We start from the raw sequence: 25,818 nt of genomic DNA, 5'->3' as shown, positions 1-25,818 counted from the left end.
TCTCTCTCTCTCTCTCTCTCTCTCTCTCTCTCTCTCTCTCTCTCTCTCTGTCACACACACACACACACACACACACACACACACACACACTGAATCCACTCAGCATTTCTCCTATGCACATTTGTTTAAGGATGAGCACTCGGGATTGAAAACCCATTCTGTGACCTCAACCTTAGAGAGATAAAACTAACTTGCCCTCACTTAGTAGGTATTAACTGTCTGTAGATCTGTAGATTTTCATCTAGGATGGGGTGTTATGACATGTTCTCCATCCATTTTGGCATGTTGACTGGTGTGGTTATTATGCAGGTCTTGTTCAGACAATCACATTGTTGAGACTTTATGAACACAAAGCCCTGCCAAGTTCAGAAAACACTGTGGAGCAACAGGTATATTGCTCCTCTGGATCTTATAATCATTCTGCTCTACTTCTATGATCTTTCCTGAGCCTTACCTGTACAGACTGTGTTGTAGATGTACCAAGTTGGCCTGGACATCCAATGGTCATTTTTTTTAAAAAAAATATTTGACCTGGGTGGATATCTGTAGTGGATTCTAACTGATGCAAAAAGAAATCTCTATGATAAAGGGTAAGAGCTGTATTTGTCAATGTATAGCATACAACTAGAAACTACTTTGATCTAGGGAAATGACAGTTCCAAGTCCTATGACCTGTCTAGCCAGGCAAAGTCAGTTAATTTATAGTTGGTAGGCCTTCAGTGCAATTAGACAGCTGTTAGTTATTCCCTAAGACATAAGTCGTGCAATTGCACCATGAGGATAACTTGCCGAGATGATCATTATTGTGCTTTCAATGACTTTTGGCTGGGGGGATCTAACAATTGCTTCTTTCCACTCACAGCTTGTATAGAACCTTCTAGCATAATCAGAACTAGTTCTCAAAAAGGATGTTACCACGTCATTACCAATTTGATTCAGCAAAGTTCTATGTCTGAAGTTTGTCGTGTCTCCAAAATATTGCCCTGCCATCCAGTTCTGTTATGTAACAAAGTCCAGTGGCAAGAACCTGTACTGGAAGAAAGGTTTCCTTTGACCACCATTAGAGATTTTGTGAAAGAGTCTGTGGCAGACACGATTAAAACTCTTTAAATTATATATCATCCATCCATCTGTCTATCTATCTATGTATCTATGTATCTATCTATCTATCTATCTATCTATCTATCTATCTATCTATCTATCTATCTATCATCTATTATCTCTATCATTTATATATGTGTATATATGTGTGTAGTTTTAAATAAATTTATAAAATATGGCTTTTTATTTAAATAGTCTTTCTACTCTATTTTCTCATGTTTTGTTAGGTCATTTTATTTTGTTTGGATAGGGTTTCACTATGTCTTTAAAGAGCCACTGCTGGCTTGACACTTATCTGTACCCAAAACTGGCCTTAAACTCATAGTAATTTTCATCGTTTGGTCTCTTAAACTAGGATTCTGAGCCTGTGTCATGAGACTAGATTCTTCTACTTTCTCTGACATCACTTTTTTTTCTGTGCTTTGATCTTTTTTTTTCATGTGCTTGTATATCTCAAAATTGATATTTTTATTTAATTATAGTCTATATCTCAATTTAAGTCTTATGAAAATGAAAAAAAACTCTGATTTACATGAAGTTCTATGCAGCCTTTGGTGTAATTCTGATTTGTAATGGATACGTAGTAAATTGTACTTGCTTTTACGAATTAAAATATCAACAAACACTAAGATGTCACTTGACAAGTCTCATGTCTCAAGTCTCTCATGGTTTTCCTTCAGTCTTATGATTAGTGATATTCCATTCTATTTTTCTATGGAAATTTTAACAGGGCATGGGAAGTGAAGCAGGGGAGACATAGATAGGATTATTTCACCCACAAGAACCCACCAAGTTAACCAGCTAAAGTTAAATGTGGCACGTTAAGGTTAGGATCACACACATGTGTCTTTTAATAAAATATTCACTTCTAACCTAGAACCTTTTTCATCACACAATTTTATCTTTATAAACTTCAATCCCCCTTTTCCTCTTTCTTCTCATCCTGAATTATTGCATAATGTCAGTTTCTAATATTTTATAAATTGGCTACAAATGGTTATCATTGTATTAATTCACCCATCCTTTAATGATGATAACCTATTTTGGGAGATGTTTAATAAAGCAGTTCTGTATTTAGTTCCATGAATACCACAGAATGTACTTACACAAACTAAGAGAGCCTCATGTAACTAACTTCTCATGGGGAAGTGTGAACAGACTACTGCTCATTATGGATAGGGCACCAGCAGACCCAGTCTGTTCCGTCCAGACTACCTCATTAGTTTACTCAAGTTACTAATAAGGATATGGGTAACTTAAAAGTAGCTGTGATACCAAAAAAGTCCACACATGGATGAAAACTCAAGAGAGGAGTATTCTTAGGCTTCCCTGCCCAGTCAGTAAACAAGTATCCCAACACTGGTCTATTGTTCCTCTTTCCTTGTATATGTTTGCAACTTAACAAAAGCTTAGAGAGGCCTCTTATAATTGTTCTCTTGCCTTTTATGTTTTTGTCGGTTCCTGAGACTTATCAGGAATGTTGAGGAGAGAATGTTTTAGTTTGAAGAAATAGCTACACAACAGACAGGTGACTGAGTTTGAAATAATCTGCTTAATTTTTCAATAGAATAGTTGTAGTCAAAGGTAAAAGCCTATACAACTTTGAAAATGTTGCACTGTCACAGCTGGACATATTTTGAGCTTGGGTAATTCCTTAAGTGTTAAGGATATAATGTGACCTTTCCTTTTATTCTGAACACAAATCACAGAGCCATGGAAAATTCACTTTAAAATAACTTATTTTTAAAAGTTAAACTTTGTGAGTGAATTATTCACTCACTGAAATGACTCATTGCGGCCAAATAAACTTACTTTAAGCTAACACCCTGTATATGTTGTCCCTTTAAAATCATCAAATTTAAATATTTTATATTCTGAAAAGACTTCATTTCCTCTAAGAGTAAGATGAATTTACGTTTATCATGTGTTAATTTGTAAGGAGCATTTTTTTAATTGACTTACTTCTAAGAAAGCTAATTACTATAGACAGAACCCTACATTGCTGCAGCTACTGTTTTCCTCAATCTGCGTAATCAAATTAAATTGAAGGAGCATTTTTTTGTGTGTAAATTTGGTATATGTGTTTTTTCTGACACACTTTAATATATGCACAGCTGCATTGTCCTTTGTCTTCATTAATATCAGCTATAATAATGAGATATTCAATGTGAAGGCTCATAGCTTCTTCAATTGCTACGCCAACTCTAACTCTATGGAAGTTCATTGAATTGTGTGACTTTGGGGCTGGTAATAAAATACACATGCTATTTTATGTATATTTAATTTTTATTTTGTAATTGCTGGATATAACTGTGCATACATACATTGCTTTGATGTTTTACATTTTGGACAGTGATAGAGAATAATGAAAACAATATGGGAAAATTGATTGAAGTAAAAAGTGACAGTGCTATGGATAGTTTAGATGGGTGGAGTAGCAAGAGTGCGGACTACATGGGCAATGAAATCCACACACAATGCATGGCTTTGAAAGTCTTTTAACCATACTTTCTCAATTGCGACACACGGAAAACTTGGAGATGGAAACAATAAGGCTAATATAACGGACAATACTCTTAGAACACTAACTTAAACTGAGTCAGACATTTTGCCAATCGCGCTTCATGTGTGAACTTAGTAATATAAATGTTCCTTCTCCCTTTCTAATAGATCATCATATCTCAGAGAGTTTGGGTGTATATGCAAATGTCACAGCAGCTAGTATGTGGTGAATTCAGTGTTTCATTTCACAGTTGCTGTGACTGGTGAGATATGTATGAACAAATATGCAATGATGCAATGTCAGGTCAGAAATTAAGCTTGGGTACAGGCTAATTATATTATAAAATACTCTAAAGCAATAACAGAGAAACCAAGAGAAATGCACATTAAAAAGGAATAAATCATACATAGAAGGTATAATTTTAGTGCTTATTTTCCTTAGAGGAATACAGTTTCCACTCTTGTGCCTGCAATATATTAGAATAGGAACAGAGGTGGCTAGTTATATTTGCCATTTTTTTTAAATCTAATGTTTAAACTAGACTATCAGTAAGATATAACTGAAAATTTAATAAGATGTAAAATGAATTAAGCAAAATAATGGAGAAGGTCATTGTTGTGACCATGTGCATTTTGGTTTTACAAACAAGAAAATAATTCGTCCTTTTTGAACTTGGCTGCTCCTTATGAGTGATCTTGGATGCACTTCCTCTGCTTTAATGTTAATAATTTGCAATGTAATTTTTAACGCTATATATATTTAAATGCTTATACTGTGTATAGTTTAATTTTTCATCTCTGAAGTTTTGATGCTTTACAAGTTTTTATATAATAAGTGTGTATTTTATATTTCTAATTTATTGTATCTGTCAATAGATAGCATTGTGTTTGTTTGTTTGTTTGTTTGTTTTTAATCTTGTATTACCATAGTCCCAAATACTTCACGGTCAAATATCAGAAGATTCTATGGTCCAAAATCTTGAGAAGCTCATTTTTGTAGAACATATCTTTAAACTGGGAAGATGAAAATTACAGAATTACCCCCATAAATGAGTATAATTTTGTAAAATTCAAACGCTCAGACTATACAGGAAATGAGACCTGGAGTATGGTCTACTGGGGTCAAGCTTGCCAAAAGAGGTTGCTGAGTAGTTTTAAACTTTGAGTTGAGTTCTAGCCAGACATAGAAATGTAGCTTATTTATTATCTGTGAAGACAGTATTGAAAATCGGAAAGAGTTTGAAGAATTTGCAAAACAGGAAAAGCCAATATGAATGAATGTTTAGTAATTTGGAGTGGGACAGAAAAGTGACAGAATTGATGCCAAAGAAACAGGGTATCTTCAAGTAGGTGCAAGGCTGTGGAAGTAGGTTAGCGTTATATTCTATGCTTGTGAAAAGCTTTTGAACCGTATTAGTCAAGTACAGCATATTTCTATGTGTATTTTCTTCCTATCCTATTGAGGGCGAGGATGAAACATGGAGGCAGTGGTAATGGCATTGTAATAACTCCCTGGTAACAGCAATTTGCCACCAACTGTTAAGACTAGAGACATACCAGATTTGCTATGAATTTGGAATGAAATCTTAGCATTTGGCTCTTTTCTACAACTATTTCTAGGGTTGAAGAGATTTCTCATTGGTTAAGGGCACACACTGCTCTTCCAGAGAATTTCAGTTGGGTTTTCTCAGTAACACCCTTTATAAGCATCTCACAATTGACTGTCACTCCACCTCTAAGAGAGATCCAACATCTCTGCCCTGCTTTGGGGTCTGCATTCAGGTGCATACACCCACACACCAAAACATGCCGATACATAATTAAAAACAAACCAAGAATGTGGTAAAATATATCACTAAGAGTATGATACCAAGAAAGAGGGGTTATATTTAGAGACTTCTGTGCATTTTCCTAAGTGAACACAAGAAATTCATGTTGTACTCTCATTCTCTGAATGTATGCTAAATATTGTCTACATGAATAAGATACAATTTCTCTCATGGAGATCATAACCTATGATGTTAAAAAATATGTGTCCTGTATATAATTAACTTTTAAAAAAAATTTTATTAGATATTTTACTTATATTACAGATGTAATCCCCTTTCCCCATTTTCCCCCTCCCAGGTACCCCCTATCCCATCTTCTCTCCTGCTGCTTCTATGAGGATATGCCTCCACTCACCCTCCCACTCCTACCTCCCCACCCACGATTTCCCCCACACTGGGGCATCCAGCCTTCACTGGACCAAGAACTTCCTCATCCACCTATATTTAGGATAATTTACATGTCACATGTGATATCTTTGGCCCAAAACCTGGGGTTTTAACTGTGAAAATTATTTTGTATTTCAACTTTTGGAATTCAGTGGAAATAAAAGAGGGAAACATGAAAGTGCCTTCTAAGTTTGTCCTCAAATTAATAAACTATTATTCAAATGAGAGTAAAATTGACAAGTGAATATGCATGGTATATTATACTCCAGAAACATGTATTACATTTAAATTGATCATGAAATTTCTAAATAATGGTGTTTTACTGCAATCCTGGTATTAAAACCTTCTTAAAGTAGGCAGAAGTTCAGATTTTCTATTCAGAACCTCAGTCTTCATGTATCATTCTCTAGAGGAAAGTAATAAACAATTATTGTTAGGTATACTTGTTATTTCTGCAAGTGGTAATTAGAAGAGTTTGGGAAGTTTTTTCAAAAATCATAAAAGCTTTAGAGAAGAAAGTGAAGACAGAGCTATCATCTAGAAGAACGTACAAACAAGATTAGTCACTGAATCTCAAGGTTCTAGTGTAGTAACAGTAATTTTAAAAGCTTACAAAATGTTGCTACAGTAGATAAAGCAGATTCATCTCATATTTTATAATCGATGAAAATATATTTTAAAGTCTTTCCATTAAGGAAGCTAACAGATGCTCTCGCATGCTCAAAGGACAGACCAGACACAAATTAAACACACTCGTTCCCTGTTGGCTTCTCCCCAGATACAGAAAAATTAAATGGGAAAATGAAAATATATTAGTGACTTTTCCCAAATGAGTGACTGTGGTATAAAAGCAAAACAAAGGAAAAGATCTGTAGAATAGCAATGCCAACTTCCCATGAGATGAAAGAAATAGTGTTAGAAAGCCACAGACCAAAAGGTAGTAAGGTGGAAGACAGAATCTTTGTGATAAGTACTGACTACAGACACAGGAGTAAAACCCACAGGCTTGTCCAGGAAGAAACTTCAACACACACCAGAGTGAATATCTATGGCTAGAAGTGGCCAGAGCAGTGGCACAGTCCATTGGTAGAGGGAAAATGATCCTTAGGGAGAATCATCTTGTGTAATGATCAGGCTTCTGTTTCTTAGTTTTAGACATGCTGTCTAAAACTGGATAAACCTAGCTCACTAGTAGTATATACTGGAAAATCTAGATGGAATGACATTCAATAAAACAACTAACTGGAAGTCTTCAGAAGCATAATCACAAAGATAACATGACTAAGGAACTATCCAAGATTAAAGAGGTGCAGAAAGTAAAGGTGGCAACTTGGGAGAATTCTGAACTGATTGATAACATTCAAATGAATTAATTTTCTTTTGATAATTTCATATGTACATAAATGTATATTTGTATTTATGCACTCTATAGTGTATATATGTAGTATATTATACAGTGAATATAGTGTATATATGTACACTATATATATTGTATAAATATACATGCACATATATATGAAATTGACAAGATAAAATTAATTCATATATGTATGCATATGTGTATGTTATACTTTGTTTATTAGTTTTGTTGTTGTGATAAAATACCATGACCAAGGCAACTCATAGAAGGATGTGTTTATTTGGGTTTATCATTACAGTAGGATCAGTGTATTAGTATTTATATTCTAGTTGAATTGGATGGTTGTTGTAATATTATACATTCTCCAGTTGGTTTCCTTATTTTCTTTTTTGAAAAATCAAGTGAACATACATACAGGTGTGTGTAGTTATTTTTAGACATTTACTGATCTATGTTTTTGTAACTATTATCCCCACATAGCTTAGTGTATTTCATCCTGAGTCTTAAAAACTATTCTCTGTCCTTCAACATCATTCTTTCAGTTGAAAATTATTTTGACTATGGTTATTCCTATGTTTTTTATATGAATTTTAACACCTTGCTCATATTTTTTAAAAATGACCCCTATATGTGGAGACAAAAGCAATGTTCATATTGAATTTTATCTGTGGATTAAATTCAGGCAGATGACAGCTTAATAATATCAATCCTTGTAGTCATGAATACCGCATATATCTCCACCTATTTAGGGATATATTCTTCCATCTTTGCGTGTGGGCACATGCACACATTCATTCATGTTAGTTCAATAAAATAAAAGAGAAGACAAAAATTACAATAATACAATAACAATCTCACCATTGTAACAATTTTACTTCAAATTCTATTTCTTTTATTATCTACTATTTTTAACTTTACATGATCATAACAGATAGCTGCTTTCTTATTATTTCTAGAATTTTTTTTTTTTTACTTGCAGTTAGTGGGACAAATTCCCTGCAGTACAAACATCAGTTTGCACAAGATTGAAAATAATTGGTTTTAGGGTTAGCCTTCTAAATCCATCTTTCACGGAGATGGTCTGGATTGTGGTCAAGTTGAGAATTTCCTGTTCAAATATAGCAACTTTGGGACAGCGCCTCATGGTTAAATTCTAAATGATAGAAGATCAATATGGAAGTTGAAAGGGTCTGTCTAAGGTAAACAGGTGGTTTACCTGAGGTTATCTTAGGTAGAGGAAAGGATAGACTGTAGGAAGATTCTTTCCTCATGTGTACAAATTCTTTCTTCCCTGAGGGTGCTATGATAACATGATAGCTTTGAGATAACTGAAATGGAGACTGATACGCTAGGTTACAAAATGTCCAGGTGCTATTTGGGAGTGAGTACTTCTTAGAAGGCAATGACTTGAAAATAAATAATAGGAGTTAGCATGTAACATACAAGCACATTACCATTTTTTTGGACTTGTGTTTAAATAGGTATCAGCTGTCTGATAAAATCCAGCTCTTTCCAAATTGTGTTTAATACTTATTGTCAAGCCAATGTGAGTAGTTTTGACTTGTAATGGGATCAGTATTTTCTTATTCTCAACATTAATTGCCTATTTATTTGTATTTCCTGCTTTTACGTTATTTGTGACACATACTTAAGAAAACTATACAGGATATTACTTTGTAGTATTGTAGTTCTGACTCTCCAGTGATGTTTCTGCGAAGCCTGTGAATTCTTCTAATGATCTTCACACTAACACTTTTCCTGTATTAGAAATTTGCAGAATAGTGGTCAGGGTGATCCATTAAACTGATTTTCATCTACAGCTATCTGGAATACCTTTAGGATGTTAGTGTATCTGTATTATTGAGATATAAGTCTGATGGTAAAATTAGATGCTGTTTGATGAAGTAAATTGTTGATTGAAGGTGAGCAGATGTGCAAAGCCAGAGACATATTTAAACTTTTTGTATACATGACATGCTTATACATTTTTATAATTGTTCATGACATATATGATGTGAGGCACAAATTGGGATGCATAAATCCCAACAAAGTCTGGAAAAACTTAGGTATTGTGAAGATTGAATAACATGTCTTATATACAGAATTATCCAGCTCTGGGCATAAATCCCAGAGGCACGATTTACAGCCCATTCACTCATTCACTATTTGTGCCCTGGTGCTGATCTAGTTTCTCAGGCTGCTGGAATGATTAAGACGTGACTCTCATTTTTTTAAAGCCCTCAAGTAGGTCATTGTGAATTAATTTTAAAATAGATTTGTAATTATCTTTTTTCAAATGAGTATTTGGTCCTCCGATTAGTCATTCAAATGAAGGGGAGAGAGCAATTCCTTTGTGGCCATAGGCTTCTAATGGATCAAGCATGTCACAATATATATGTTAATGCTTTATTCATAATATATTGCTTTATGTGGTTTACAAATTGCATTTGCATTATTTATTTAATTTCCATAATAGTTCTGATTATATTAGGCATATATTAAGAACTCTCTTTATACTTAATCAACTCAGGCAAAAAGAAGTGCTGTGTGTACCTGATAACTAGCTCATTTCTCTACACCCACTTCCATCTCCCATCCCCTTAGAATTTTGGTTGGTCTTCTTCCTCCCTATAATGACTCTGTTTTCCTTGTTTCCATTTTCAGTTTCTTGACGTGTGTGTGTGTATGTGTGTGTGTGTGTGTGTGTGTGTGTGTGTGTAAGATCCATGTATTAAAGAAAGCATGAAGAATTTGTCTCTCAATGTGTGGCTTCTTTCTTTTTTTTTTTTTTTTTATAAATAATTTATTTATTTTTGAACATGAAATGCTTTTTTATACCATGTTTCACAAGGGGAGGGGGTAAGAGGGGCCAGATGGTGGAAAAGTACAAAATCTTCTTGGCCTGTGCCTTGAAACATGTCATGGTCTATACGGTACACTGCCTTGAATTATGATCTACCTGCTGTTCTTCAGAAGATATGGTACACTGCTTGAGTTATGGTCTCCCTGCTATTCTTAAGATGATATGGTACACTGCTTTGAGTCTATCTGCAGTTGCTAAGCAGGATCTTGCAGTTGCCAAGCTTCAGAGGACATTGTGCAGGTGGGGAAAGGTGGGGGGTGAGGGTAAGGGCGAGGGTCCTGGCTTCTGGCATCTCCCCCTTCTCTGTTTAGTTAGAGAAGGCATCTTATGATCAATCCCAACTATGTGAATTTTGAATTTGGATGTCTAATTTTGGGGGGGTCTTAGACAAGTTCACAACCCCAAAACACTGATGTGAGACGAGTCACATCGATGGTCGAAGGTTTTAGGCTGTCGACGATGGGCAACGTCAAGGGACTCCGATGTGGGTGAAAGGAGGGTGAGGGCCCTGTCTTAGGCCATGTAGGCTGCACCCACTCCCAGCACCACGCACTCCTTTTCGGCTGCATTGGGTGGGCCCCTGGGAAGTGGACCTACAATAATCCCGTCATTGGGCTAACTCACAGCCATCCTAGTCCCTTGTAAATGTTCAATTTACCAACCATTTGTTAGTTTGGGGTGTAATATTGTCATAAAGGAAGGCTCCCCAATGTTAGCGGCCATATCAAGGGCGGCCTTGGTTTAGGAAAAAGCCAATTTTTGTTGTGGTGATCAAGAGGCCAAGCTCTCTATCGAGAGAAACGGGGGCAAAGCCAGGCATACCAGGAACCCTTCTGGAGGGCGTGGAAGTCTAGCGGTCGACCGTAGGGGGGAGGCAGGGGAGCTGGCAGCTGTGTCAGTCTCCTGCAGAGTCACTTCTGGATCCTCTTCAATTTTCGGCTGATGGTAATGAACTTCAACCGTCTTCTTGATGGCAGCATCAACCTGGTTCCGTGGATGACAGGTCGCGGGTTTTGATCTCTGTCTCGCTTAATCTTGATGTCCTGCGCACATCCTCTCAATGAGGGTCCGTCCAGAGGGGTCCGTTCCTCGAGCCCCACGTCTGGGTGCCACTTGACCCGACTGGCAGGCCCTAGTTATTCGTGGGGGCGAGGAGGACTGCAACCTGCTATTCTTCAGAAGATATGGTACACTGCTTGAGGTGTGGCTTCTTTCTGTTAACATAATGATCTATAGTTCTATCATTTTTCTTGCTAATATTGTGGGGTTTTTTTTCCCTTCCTGGCTATAAACTCCCACTACTCATATGCATAATATTTTCTCATTCATTCATTTATTTTCATCTAGGCTAGTTCAATTTCTCAACAATTGCTGATAATGTCAAATAGATATCAATCCGGTATGACTACAAATTGTACTACTGGGCCATATGGTAATTATATTTTTCGATTTTTGAAAAACCTCTATACTGATATCTACAATGGCTGAAATAGTTCATATTTCTTCCAAAAGTACAATGGGTTCCTCTTTCCTCATATCCAACATTTGTTGTCATTTTATAGTGAGGCATCACTAACACCAATCCTCTTCTGAATGGTAAATCTCACGGGGTTGTTCTGTTGTCATTCTTCCTATGTACTCCTGCTGAAATGTCTTTCATCTGTTCACTAAACATGACAATTCCACTCAAACATTAGGATTGTGGTAGACTCTCCTCTGTTTAGAATGTTCCTCTAAGAGCCAGTGGGTTGGCCTTTCTGGTCTCTGCACCAACTCTGCTCCCTAGAATGGCTTTCTTCTACACCATCCCATATAAATGTTTTTAAATTTGCTGTATTTTCTTTGTGGACTGCAACATTATTTGATATTCTTTTCATTTATCTATGCTTTGTTTATAAATTCCCTTAGAGCAGGCTTTTGATCTTCTCCTCAGCACTGCCAGCCACATACCAGGAACAAATTAAACATTTGTTGAATGAATCAATGCATGAAATCTTAGATTTGATGTGCTAATTATTTCAATGCTGAGGAAAACAAGTGCCTAGCCTTTTAAATTTGTATTTATATCTTACCTAAAATAACCTTATGTGTTTTCTTTGTAAAACAACAGAAAAATTAAGTTATTTAATGATTCCTTGTTATCTATCTTCCTGAAACATATAACAACTTTTGTGTAGCCTGAATGTTTGCAAAGAATGAATTAAATCAATGAATCTATTCCAGGAGTCTGCGATGTTACAAAATAACTATATTTCTTCTCATATCCACAGGACTATACCTTGACCATGTATTTTCAGCAAGCCTGGAGAGATAAGAGGCTGTCCTACAATGTAATCCCTTTAAATTTGACTTTGGACAATCGAGTGGCAGACCAGCTCTGGGTGCCTGACACCTACTTCCTGAATGATAAGAAGTCATTTGTACATGGGGTGACTGTCAAAAACCGTATGATACGACTGCATCCAGATGGTACTGTCCTGTATGGCCTCAGGTCTGTAGTATGGATTTTAAAACTTAACTTTTTCTGGAAACAGAAAACTCAATGGCCTGTTGTCAGTGGATATATTGTACTATTTTCTTTGTTCCTTCTGCAGTTCTACTAGAGAAATAGTTAAATCAACTGTCAGGGAAATATCTGAGAGATTAAAACACCATGTGTACAAAGGACTTAGCTTCAGCTAAGACTAAGTTGTTGTTGTGTTTTATTTCGTCTGAATTATCTCCCAGTATCGGCTGCTGATGCTAAAGCAGCTTTCTTTAAGGAACAGGGATAAAGAATATCAAAATAGCTGTAGCACGGGATTTCTTGAAAATTGGAAAACAGAAAACCCTGACTGTTAAATGATTGTCTGGACGTAGCAGATGCTCCTGAGCTGCTGATCTGGGTCACAGTCCTCTGGTGACAGAGAGGAATAGCATGCCCTCTTGTCCTCCAAGGAGCAATCTGACTTGCAAATAAATACCCATCTCATGTTTATTAATGATTAATTTACACTTTTACGTGTACTTCCAGAAAAGTGTTGCAATACCAGGCTATTTGGATGGGGATATTTCGTTAAGAAAGCTAGTTTAACTTCAATTAAGACCAATGGATGGAGTTCTTGAAATATATGAAAATACATTTTTATTCTGAAATGATTTTGATGTAAACATTTTTTATTTGCATGGAAGAAGGAAACCACTCTAGATGTCAGTATTTTCAAATACCCCTGATCTATTATTTTGCATGAAATATTTTTTATTTTAAAAATATTACAGTGTGAACATTTTCTTTGCATGAGAGAAGAAAACTATTCTAAATGTCAGAGTTTTTAGTTGTCTCAAATCTATTATTTTGTTTAAACATGTGGCTATCCTATTATAATAATGATGATGGTGGCAATGGTAATATCTATCAGTTGAACCTTTCCCAGATGCTATATGCTGAGCTAAGAGTTTTCAACACATTATACAGTTATCATTTCCACATCCTCTCTCCATTTTACATTTCTTGATTTGTGTTATCCACAACAGTTGTAGCCTGAACATATTGGATAGAATTTAGAAAAAAATGAAAGATGGGTTTCAAGTTACGCACCATTATGACTAGCATGATAAAGTCTTACTTACTGAGCTATTCTGTTCTTCCTGAAGAACAGGTTACCCTTTCCCCTATACATCCATGTTGCAGCTACATATATGCCTTTATAACCATCTTAACACTCAGGTCAGATGTCATGGAATTACAGTAGCTGTGTCTAAACAACCCTTTCTTTTTCTTAATAACATCCCTGTAGTACAAGAGTACTGGGGCTGGCAATTTATATAGACTGGGAAGAAGCTGTAGAGATATCATGTTTAGCGAATAGGTAAAATTTTATATAACTTTATAAAAAAAATCTCAGCAATATGCTAAGGTTGCCAACATCTAAAGCAAGACTAAATCTTTGTTCATGAAATTGTGAAACAGGAAAAATAAATTCTTACTGGTTTATTGTCAAACCTAAAACTGGAAAAGTTATAGTTCTCATAAGGGATAAATAAAATATGCCTTCCATTTTTGGACGGAAACATGAACAGAAAATTTTTCCTATCTGACAAGAGTGTGTTGTGTGTTGTATGAGAAACACTGAGCCTGTATGATGACTTCACCAAGGGGTACCAAGATAAGTGCCAACAACCCACACACTGAAAGTGACGGGAACTTATAATGGTTTAGGGATGAGTTTGACTAAGACAGGTCCCAGAGAGGATACACGTGTGACAAGGCTGTAGCTCTGTTTCTCAAAAATTTGAAAAGAACTGATTAAAGAGAAAAATGTGCTACATCCACTGTTTTCTTGCAGTGAAACCTAGTTCTTCTGTAGGACAGCACACAGAAATCCCAGATTCATAAGTGCAAAGAATGCGCGACAGGACATATGAAGGACAGTTGAACTCTAGTACTGTACAGCATCATAACAGTGAATTTCCTAAGAAGATAGCATGCACACAGTGAATAATCAATCAAGTTATTGAAAAGCGCAGAGAGATTATACGTCAAGTCCTGGCACCAAAATCAGAAAGCCGAGGTAGCAGCCTTTTCTTAGCATGGTTTGTACTATTGCCTTTGACCAAAATGAAAAATTACCTGGAAGAGGAAAAGCTAAAGACCTATCAATAATATTCAATGCATCTGGGTTTCCTTCATATCTGCTATATAAATGATTACTTCTAATACAACTTCTAAATTTCAGCTTCTTGGTCAAAGCATGGGTAAAACAGACAAGGAGTAAAGATTTTCCTAGTGTTTGATTGAATTAATCTGGATACTGTCCAGGCATGGCTATACTTTACTACTATTGGTGAAATAACATTCATTTAAGATGTAATTGATGAGTTTCTGAAATACTTTGTGGATGAAGTTGCAAGCAGTTGTGGAAGATGGTTGGATTGGTTAGAATCATTAGAATCATTTATGGAACATAACAAGATAGTAAAAAAAGGATTTTGAAATATGCTTGGTAGAAAGCTGGGACACCATACTGGATGCTCTCAAAAAGTGTTAACAAATAAATTAGAAGAATGTGTGTTGTCTGTGCAGGGAGAAAAAAAATTAAACTGATGGGTGGGTAAAAAGTGTCGTGTTTGCCATGTAAGAATGATGAACCCAAAGTCAGGTATAATATTATATGTCTGTAGTCCAGTGCTTGCATAGTTAGATAGTATATAGGTGGAGAAGAATGACTCAAATGCTCAAAACAAATAGTCTAGTATATGAAGCAGTGAACACCAAGGAGAGCCTGCCTCATACAAGGTAGAAGGCCAAGACTGATGCCCAGAGTTTTATTGTCACCTTCTATACATGTTATGGGACAGTCAGCCACCAAGACACACATAAACACATATATCATACACATATATACATAATAATCATACATTTACATACACACAGTCTTACTATTTTCTCCTGCTTCTGTAAATGTTTATCAACCTCTTTTGTTTATTGATAGTAGGACAAATAGTTTTCCTAGGTGTAGAAATCTTGGATGCAAGTCTCAGGACTTGAAGCACATCTGTTTCTCCAAATGCTTCTAGTTTTAGTGTTTCCATTGAGAAATCAAATATTATTCTGATGGAGCTGCCTTTATATATGACTTAAGCCTTCCCTCTTGAAATTTCTAGTATCCTTTACTTGTTCTGTAGAGTATAATAAATATCTCATGGGTGTTTCTTCTCTAGGCCTACCCAGTTGATGCTCTCTATGCCTCTTATGCCTGGATGGGCATCTCATTCAGAGATTGGGAAATTTTCTTCTGTTATTTTATTAAAAACAGTGCCTAGGTTTTTAAAGTAAAATTCTTCTCATTATTTTGTGTCCAGAATTCAAAAGTTTATCTTTTCATATTGTTCTACAGATCTTTTGAGTGCATTCATTTAAAAAAAATAGAGAGTCATTGATTTTAACTGAGTGATCGAATTTTTTGTATCAAACTCTGATGTTTAACCAGTTCTAAGATTCATTTGCTCTTGAAGCTTTCCAATGAGATCCTTATTTGACCTACTGAATTTTTTAGTTCTAATATCATTTCCATGTGACTTTTATTCAGTATCTCAAGATTTTTTCAATCCTGAATTGATTTTCTTAATTTATGCAACTGATTGTGTTTTCTTGGAATTGACTCCAGAGGCTAATTGCCTCCTCTTTCGATTCGTTCATGAATTTGTGTCCTCTTTGGAATTTTTTGGACATATTTTTATTTTGAATTCTTTGTCTAGAATTTTGTCTAAGTCATTGTCATTGGCAGTCATCACTATGTAATTGTTAATTTTTTGCGGAGACGTTTTATTTTGGTTCTTCTTGCCCCTGATGTTTGTATGTTGGGGTCTGCCAAGATGAAATGAGTTGAGACTTTTTGTCACAGTGCAGTTGACTGAGTGGATGATGTTTAAAATCCCCTTTGCTACATAAGTCTTCACTGCACTCAGCATTGCTTGAAGTTCAGTTCTGGAAGAACTTGGTATTGACCATGAATGGCATAAGTGAAAATGATTGTGACTTTGTTGAGGATAGGATCATGATGGTCTCTGACTTCATAAACCAGAGTCAGTGCAGTGTGGCAAGGAGTTGTTCTAGGACAGCAATTTCACGTGTTGACTAATCTTCAGTGCTTGGTTTCATAAAGCATTGTGGAAGAATGATAGATGCTAGGGATCCTGTGACCTCTCAATTCACAAGCTATAATGTTGTGCATGTGTGACAGATGTAGATGGATCATATCTGGCTTCTTATGATGCTCGTGGCAGAGAAGCTCACTCAGGGCAGTGAATAGGGCAGGAGTGGTGGCTCCTTCTCCAATGGCTTTATTAATCTCTCCCTTGTGAGTTCACTGAGTGCGAAAGTATGCCCCAGAGACAGGAGACTGTAGCTCTCTGATATGCTTAGGCTTGATGCTAATAGAACAATGGAAGAATACATGAGAAGTAGTGTTGAGGGAAGGGCTACTTTCCTGTTAGGAATACAAACAGGCAGAATGGAGATGTGTACCTCAGAGGCTGAGGGTTTGGAAATCCCTTTATGTACCTATCACCAGTGCTGTCAGGGAGGTGGATACATATGCCACATACAGTAGTTTTTGAAACTCCTTACTGTGATGGGTGTGCTGGATGACCACAGGTTTGGACGAAGTGTGTCCAGAATAAGGAGGAAGCAATCGTTACTCCTGCCAGTCTCAAGATGAGATTTTCCCAGTTCGGACACATCTCAACCTCACTCTTGCTCCAAGTCTGTTCTCCCTGGTGGCACTTGCCCCTTATGCACTTAGAGCAGAGGATCTCAACCTTTTGGTCAAGACCCTCTGGGTCAAACAACCCATTCCCAGGTGTATCATATCAAACATTCTACATAGCCGATATTTATGTTATGATTCTTAACAGTGACAAACTTACAGTTATAAAATAGTAACAAAATAATTTCATGGTTGGGGGTCACTACAGAACTGTATTAAGTGGTTGCAGCATTAGGAAGGTTGAGAACCACTGACCTAGAGGCAAATGGTTTGGGGCCTATAGCATCTCTGAGCTGGATGCTGACAGGGCAGCCTGTACTCCTGATAGGTGAAAATCATTACTCTTCCTCCTCCACTTTCAACAAAGGTTCTTGATAGAATAAACAATTTTTGAACACCTGTGACATTCATAAAACTAGCACTTCTGTGCAAAGCAGGCTCATTAATTTTGATCGTTCTCTCAGTTGCAACGTTAATCAACTGATGAAATTAATGGAAATATTTTAAAATACATCTTTAGGTAGTCCTCAAAAATTTAAAAAAAAATAGAACAGTCTCTGTGGAAACCTAGCACATGCCTGATGCTCTACTCTTATCTTCAGGAATGTTTTTTTGCAATACTAAAATAAATTTAGTTAAAATGACCATTGTAAGTAGTGCATAGAAACTCTTAGACCCTCCTCCTACTCATCTATTGCCAGTCTTGTTATTTTCCATTGCTCATAGTCTGGTAAGAACTTTATTTCGAGTCAATGTGAGAAAAATATTGAAACAATACTTATAATTAGAATATTATTATAAGTATATAGGACTCACAAAAAGCTTTATCATGTAGTATGACAGACTATGTGTATATTTATTTATGTAATGCTACTTAAGTCCTGTTATCTTGTCCATATTATATGAAAAAAACAAAAGAACCCATAGAAATTTAAATAGCTAGTTGTCTTAATGAAGAAATATCACTCTTTATTCTTCTGTCCCATCTTTTACATACTGGTTTTATGGTGAAAACAATACTTGGGAAAGCTCAGCAAGAACCTAGAAAGATTAGGAGAGAAGAAAAGCTAAATGGAAATCACTTTTAATAGATTGGTAGATACTTTTCTTTTTTTTAATTGGATATTTTATTTTCTTTCCAGATGTTATCCCCCTTACCCCACCCCACCCCCTGCCCAGGAACTCCCTATCCCATCGCCCCTCCTACTGCTTCTCTGCAGATGTGCCCTACCTACCCCCCTCCTCTTTTGCATAATGAAATAAAGCTTTGAGAAACAACAGACATGAGTCTTCTACGGAAGATCACATTGAGATTCCAATTCCAGGGTTTATAGAAGTTGTAGGATGTTCTAGGATAATCATGATGATGGATGATGATGGTGATGGTGGTGGTGGTGGTGGTCTCTCTCTCTCTCTCTCTCTCTCTGGCTCTCTCTGGCTCTCTCTCTCTGGCTCTCTCATCTATCTGTCTCTCTTTCTGTCTCTCTCTGTCTCTCTCTGTCTCTCTGTCTCTCTGTCTCTGTCTCTCTCTCTCTCTCTCTCTCTCTCTCTGTGTGTGTGTGTGTGTGTGTGTGTGTGTGTGTGTGTGTGTGTATGTGTGTTTGTGTGTGTGTAGTCCTTGGACACAGACAAGGTCAGTGTAAAAATGTCAGTAATGGTAGAGTCTCAGTATGAATAATGAAAACTGAAAGGAAATCATTCAACTTCAGGAAGAAATCTGAAAGCCAAACAGTTTTATAAATCAAGACAATGACCAGTGAACTTTGCAAATCAAAGACTTTGAGCTAAATGTCTGTGGCATAAAACAAGAGCATGCATAAACCACAGCATTCTACTCCTCTTTGCAGGAAAGGAAAGACCATTATCTATGATATTTGAATGAACTGCCATAAAGTAGTATTCAGTGAACCTTTTAGGTATTTAAAATACAGCAATGATGACAGCAGCAGTATGATGGGACCCCGGTGGAAGAGTTAGGGGAAGATCTGAAGGAGCTGAAGGGGTTTGCAACCCCATAGAAAGAACAACAAAATCAAGCAACCAGAACCTCCCACCCCAGAGCTCCTAGGAACTAAACCACCAACCAAAGAGCATACCTGGAGGGACTCCTGGCTCCAGCTGCATAAGTTGCAGAGGAATGGCTTATCTGGCATCAATGGAAAGGGAGGCCTTTGGTCCTGTGGAGGTTCAATGTCCCAGTCCCAGAGTAGGGGAATGCTAGGGAGGTGAGGGCAGGGGAGGGAAAGGGATGCTATGGGGGCTTTGTAGAGGGGGAAAGGAGAAGAGAGATTACATTTGAAATGTAAATAAATAAAATAACCAATAAAAAATAAAATAATAAAATAAAAAGAATGTTACACACATATAATTTATATTCTAACTCTCTCAAAATAGCATATTTAGTAGATTTCAAAGGCCAATGAATAATTAATTGGAAGCCAGTCAGTATTCTAGTCTGAAAATTGAAAATTGATGACTAACTCAATCATTTATTGAAATGTTTGTTAAATGCTTATTCTAGCTCCCCAATGCCTGTAGCCCTATAATCTTGCTTATGTATGCATCTATACTTCTAAGAAATATCTCATTTGCTTGCAGTAATATTCAATATATCTGAGCTCTGGACCAAGGACATCAGCTTTCTTTGAAAAATAAACTCTTCTGATGAATTAATTATAAAGCAGAAGGAAAACATCACATTCTGATTTACAAAGGAGTCAATCCATGTTATCAGCAGGCAGCATCTCTTTGTAACAAGTTACATTTTCTTGAAAACTTGACATCAACATTGAAATTAATGCCAATTCATTAACATTTTCTATAAGAATGCTATCATATTAAAACTCTTTAACAATAAAAGAAAGAAAACATTTTTTTTAAATGTGAAATTTTATTTTTCTTTCTGAATATTTAGCAAATATAGTACAAAAATAAAATGAGCCCTTACTCTGTATTTTCACCTATTTTCATTTGATAAAAGTACATACATAGTTTTCTGTAAAAATAGATTACGGTTAAACATTTGACATAGGGATCTGTTTCTTAACAATTCACAATAATAAGCATGGTTTATGTGAGTAAAGTACTTCTGAAATTCATTTTATATCCACTATAGGAGTTGTTTCAGATGTATTACTTACACAAGATAAGATACGATTTGTGCGTTTGATTGAAAGGCAAAATTGTTTATATAAAATATAGGATGTTCTCAGAAATCTGTTTAGTACTTTAATGAGAAACTTGAAATGCTGCTTGAAATACAATTTAGAATCATATAACTGTGGGTTTTTGTTTTTTGTTTTTGTTTTGTTTCTGTATCTGCAGGCTCACTTGGTAAAGAAATCACTCAGAATATTTACTGAAGCCTATTGTTATGGTAGTTATTGTTTTGTTTTATTTTGTTTGAGTGGCAATTTTATATAAAGAATGGCCTTCTTGCTGTGAGTAGTAGCTAGCCCATCTAAAGAAAGCCCCTGTGTTCACTCACTCTCTATTTGTGTGAATGTAGACATGGGAGTCAGCTATTCATCACCTGTCTATCCACCTTCCATAGGTAACATTATATCAGAAACTTGCCACTGCTAAATTTAAGGTTCACATTCTTAAAAAAAGATCTAGTACACACCAGAAACAATAATTCTACACTCTTCCCTGCTTTGTAGGCTCTGTCATCGGAAAAATAGCAAAAACTGATGCTAGCCTGTAATGAGTAAAGGCAAGTGGGGATTTATTAATTCCATCTTCTCTCTCCAATGTGCACGGTGTAGAACAAGATAGTTATCACACATAGAAATGTGGTCTATTAAACATTAATATATCAATTTTAGCTTAGATTTCCTAATTGGTTTAATTAATTTTCACACAGATATTGAGCAATTGTATTTGTCAGGCTGAACAAAAGAGATTTTTATTAAGAATATCAGTCTTCTTGGCCAGAGTCAGAGAATTGATCATACAGTCTCAGTCCTCGAAATAGGAAAATGGTTATTAGAAGGTGTTATTCTTAAGATTGTTGCTGTTTAAAGAGTCCCTGTTCGTAATTTGTCTCTTAATTTATTCTTAATTTGACTCTGCTTCATGGGAAAAATAAAATCCATAGGGGGTTTTAGATGCAGCTTTTAAAGAGCTGTGTCTAATTTTTAAAGTAACTTTCTTCTTCATCACTTCCATATGAGATAAAAATACTTAGATTAAAAGTAAATGTATTTAGAAGTACTGTATGGCACCTATAAGTTCACTTGCTGTGCTGGCTTGAAAGAGAAGGCCCCCCATAGTCTCAGATATTTGAATACTTGGTTCCCAAATAGAGGAAGTGTTTAGGCAGAATTAGAAGGCATGACCTTGTTGGAGGAAGTGTGTCACTGGACATGGGTTTAAAACTCAGGTCAACCCATGTCTCTTTTGTTCAACTATGGCTGCCTGCTGCTGTTCTCCACATCATGGCGACAATGAAGTAACCTTCTAAAAACTTTAAGCAAGTCCCCGGTTTAACACTTTAACTAAAAAGTTTCCTTGGATGTGGTGTCTCCTTACAGCTTCTTTAAAAAGCAGATATAAAAAGAGAACAACTTGCCTCCTGTTAGGGAGAGAGTTGTTAAGAAAGCCCAGTATATCCCCAAACTCCAAACTTCCAGTTCAAGGCTTGTTTTCTGTTTTCTTGCTGTTATAGTTGCTACATCTGTTCCCCTGGGATGACGTAGACGTACATTGTTTCACTAATATTACCAAATGATTCAGATCTAAATCAACAACAGTAGAGTCAGAGTCTCAGGACTCTGAAGGCTGAGGAGCAGAGAGGTGTGTGGACATAAATTGTTACAGTATTTTCCTGAAGTTTTAAACAGAAAAACAGTTGAAAGGAAAGGCAAGTCTTTCCTTTTTTCTTTTCTTTGCTTTGCTTTGCTTTGCTTTGCTTTGCTTTGCTTTGCTTTGCTTCGCTTCGCTTCGCTTCGCTTCGCTTTGCTTTGCTTTGCTTTTCTCTAAATGTTTTTGGCTTATTGTATCCTAGTGGTTAGTAAGTCTCCTGTATAACCACCTACATTTGTCCCTAGATATCATTATGCCCACTGACTTCAGTGGAAAGAAAGTTGTATATGAATGTTCACAGTGTTAAACTTTGTCTCTGATGCAGAAGTATGAAGGTGAGACTTCCTGGAAAGAGGAATGATCAAAGTTTGGGGAAATCTAGGCAGCTCACTCCAAATAGCAAGGATCTTGTACTACAAGCCCAAAGGATGAACATGATAGCATCTAAAAGGAAAAACATTGAAATGCATTAACAATATGTAAATATAATTGTAAAAATATCTATGACTCACATATATTTATGTACTATAGTGTACCAATATTCCTTTCACAAATTCAGTGGTAGAACTTCCATGCTCTTCATTTCTTCATGTATGAACCCTCTGGTTCAGTAGAATGACACACACAGGAAAAGATGTTCAATGTTTATCTTATTCTGTCTTATTTTAAACAACATAACTTCCAGTGGACACTAAAGATTGTTGCTGCTACATTAGAGAGTCCCTATTGTTTTTCATTTGATTTTATTTTTATACTTATTCATGTTGCATCCCCTTCTGTGTCACCCCACCCAGAATCCTTCTCCCATCCTTCCACCCCTTCTCCACTGAGCATGTGGACCCTCCATGGTCCCCCCACACACACATATGTCAAGTCTCTATGAGGCTAGATGCTTCCTCTCCAACGGAGGCCAGACAAGGCAGCCCAGGTAGAAGAACATATTCCACTTATGGGCAACAACTTTTAGGCTAGCACCTGCTTCAGTTGTTTGGAACTCACATGAAGACCAAACTACACATTTGTTACATATGTGCAGGAAGGCCTAGGTCCAGACCATGTATATTCTTTGTTTGTTGGTTCATAATCTGAAAGCCCCAAGGGCCCAGGTTAGTTGACTCTGTTGGTCTCTGTGGAGTTCCTATCCTTTTTAGGGCCCTCAATCAAAGCTCCTCTTCTTTCATACGAGTCCCCAAGCTCCACCCACTGTTTGGTTGTGGATGTCTGTATCTGTCTGAGTCTGCTGTTGGGTGGAACCTCTCAGAGTACAACTTGCTCCCGTCTACTAGCATGACAACATATCATTAGTGTTAATGACTGGTGTTTGCCCATGGGATTGGTCACAAGTTGGGCTGGTTATTGGTTGTCCATTCCCTCAGTCTCTGATCCATTCCCTATGCCTGCATTTCTTGTAAACAAGATAAATTTTAGGTTGAAAGATTTGTGGATGAGTTGGCATCTCTATTGCTCAGCAGGGATTTCTGCCTGGCTACAGGAGGATCTCTTCAGGTTCCATATCCCCAATGTAGTGAGTTACAACTAAGATCATCCCCATAACTCTTGGACATCTCCCTCTTACCAAGTCTGTGTCTCATCCAAGAAATGCTCCCACCTTCTCACTCCCAGCAGTCACAGATTTCCTTTCATTTTATGGCCATCTAGCCATCTGTTCTGTCCTTCCCAATACCTGAAACTGAACCCTCTCATTCCTCTCCCTATCTCACTTTCTTCCTAGATCCTTCCCTCCATCTGCCTCTTATGACTATTTTATTCCCCCTTATAAGTGAGATTCAAGCTTCCTCACTTGGGCTTTCCTTCTTGTTTAGCTTCTTTGTGTCTTCAGAGTGTAATGTGGTACTTGTATTTTCCAGATAATATCCACTTATAAGTGAGTAAATACCATGCATATCCTCTTGGGAGTGGGTTACCTCTCTCAGGGTGATGTTCTCAAGTTCCATCCATTTCCTTGAAAAATTCATGATTCTTTCTTTTTAATTGCTGAATAGTATTCCACTGTATAGATGTACCACATTTTCTTTATCCATTCTTCAGTTGAGGAAGTTTTATATTGTTTCCAGTTTCTGGCTAATATGAATAAAGCTACTATGAACACAAATGGGCAAGTGTCTTTGTGAGATGTTGGAGCATCTTTTGGGTATATTCTCAGGAGTGGTATAGGCAGGTCTTGAGGTAGAACTATTCCCAGTTTACTGAGAAACTAACAAATTGATATCCAATGTGATTGTACAAGGTTGCAATGCCACTAACAATAAAGAAGTTTTTCCCTTTGCTCCATGTCACTAATGCTCTGTAGCATACCTTAAGGTCAAAGATGGTGATTCCTCCTGAAGTTAATTTTATTATTCAGGATTGTTTTGGCTTTCCTAGGATTTTTGTTTTTCTCCATGAAATTGAGAATTGTTTTTTCAACGTCTATAAAATTGTGTTGGAATTTTGACAGAGATTGCATTAAGTCTGTAGATTGCTTTTAGTAAGATGGCCATTTTGACTATGTTACTCCTACCTACACATGAGCATGAGTTTGAGATTCTCACCAGTAACTATAGCATCAACATTTAAAATGAATGGGAGGCAGTGAGTTCAGAGTTTATCATCGCCTCTAATGTACTCCTCTAATATATGGGTAACTAGGCAGATTCCATTATGAACCAGGCTGTTGGGCAAGATCCAAAAGAACACTGGGATAACTATTAATTTAATGGACCGTATAGTGATGTTGGTTTCAGCCTTATTTCTTCTTGGAAGATGAAGGAAGAAAATTTAAAAATGATCTAATTATTGTAAATTGTCACTAGAAAATTATTTAAAGACTTTAAGAAAATATTTTACTCAGTTGTTTTGCTAAACTGATAGGGAAGAACTTTAGCCATTCTGTACCTCTTTATTTTGGAGGCCACAAATAAAGCAAGCCTTCTCTTTAGAAACTAAACCAGTGTAAAAGGTTAATGACTCAAATCTCATTCCCCATAACATGAAATGCTCAAGCTGTTTTACTTTGCAGAAGGAGCTCATTATGTGTATTCTTACGGACAGAATAAAAAGGCAGTGCAATGCTAAATGGCTATAAATCTTTAGAGGGAGATACTAATCCCAAGTTGGATTGTTCCCACTAGCTGTAATGGTGGAAATAATTAGGACTTTATATTGTAGGAGCTGTAATAGGCTGACAGCTAAGGGAAACCAAACAAGACAAAGAACAAAGATTCTACAGATGTCAAAGCACTAGGAGGTGTCTGGCTATTAACAAAGATCCATTGGAATAGCCATATTGCAATGTTCAGAGCATGGTCTTGCCCTCTAATTCCCTTGTTTTAAGGCCACTCAGAGCCATGGACATGGTGTGCTCCATCTTCTGAGATTTGGTTTTCTTATCAGTAAAATGGTATTTAATCATACTTCCTTTGAACTCTTATTGAGGCAGTTAAATGAATAAATAGATGTCAGGAAGTAAGTTAAATTTAAAGATAATTATTACTATTAGCATTTCTACAAATATCTTACTTTGACTTATTGTGTTGTAGCCCATGCTGATAAGATGGGAATGAAATATGGCGAGAAGGAAATACATGATTGAATACTTACTATGTTCCCACCACATGTGTGTATTGGGCACACACAAAGGCAAATGAAACCCACAATATATGTCACTTACAAAATACTGAAAGTTAATAGGGGAAAATAAATAACAAATATAAAGAGAGGTAT

At 36.5% G+C, this 25,818-nt stretch overlaps 1 protein-coding gene across 5 annotated transcripts in view; it reads left to right on the top strand.

The window, feature by feature from the left end:
• The window catches only part of Gabrb2 (gamma-aminobutyric acid type A receptor beta2 subunit), a 205,166-nt gene that overhangs the window by 52,407 nt on the left and 126,941 nt on the right, over positions 1-25,818 (top strand). For all 5 annotated transcript variants that reach the window (XM_028777633.1, XM_028777631.1, XM_028777630.1 and 2 more), the window contains one exon: positions 12,313-12,533. In XM_028777633.1, coding sequence (XP_028633466.1) covers positions 12,313-12,533 — 221 coding nt within the window. The remainder of the gene's footprint in view (positions 1-12,312; positions 12,534-25,818) is intronic.

The sequence above is a fragment of the Grammomys surdaster genome, unplaced genomic scaffold (genome assembly GCF_004785775.1).
Source record: "Grammomys surdaster isolate TR1022 unplaced genomic scaffold, NIH_TR_1.0 313, whole genome shotgun sequence".
NCBI classification, from domain to species: Eukaryota; Metazoa; Chordata; class Mammalia; order Rodentia; family Muridae; genus Grammomys; species Grammomys surdaster.
This window is presented reverse-complemented; position numbering and strand designations above follow the sequence as displayed.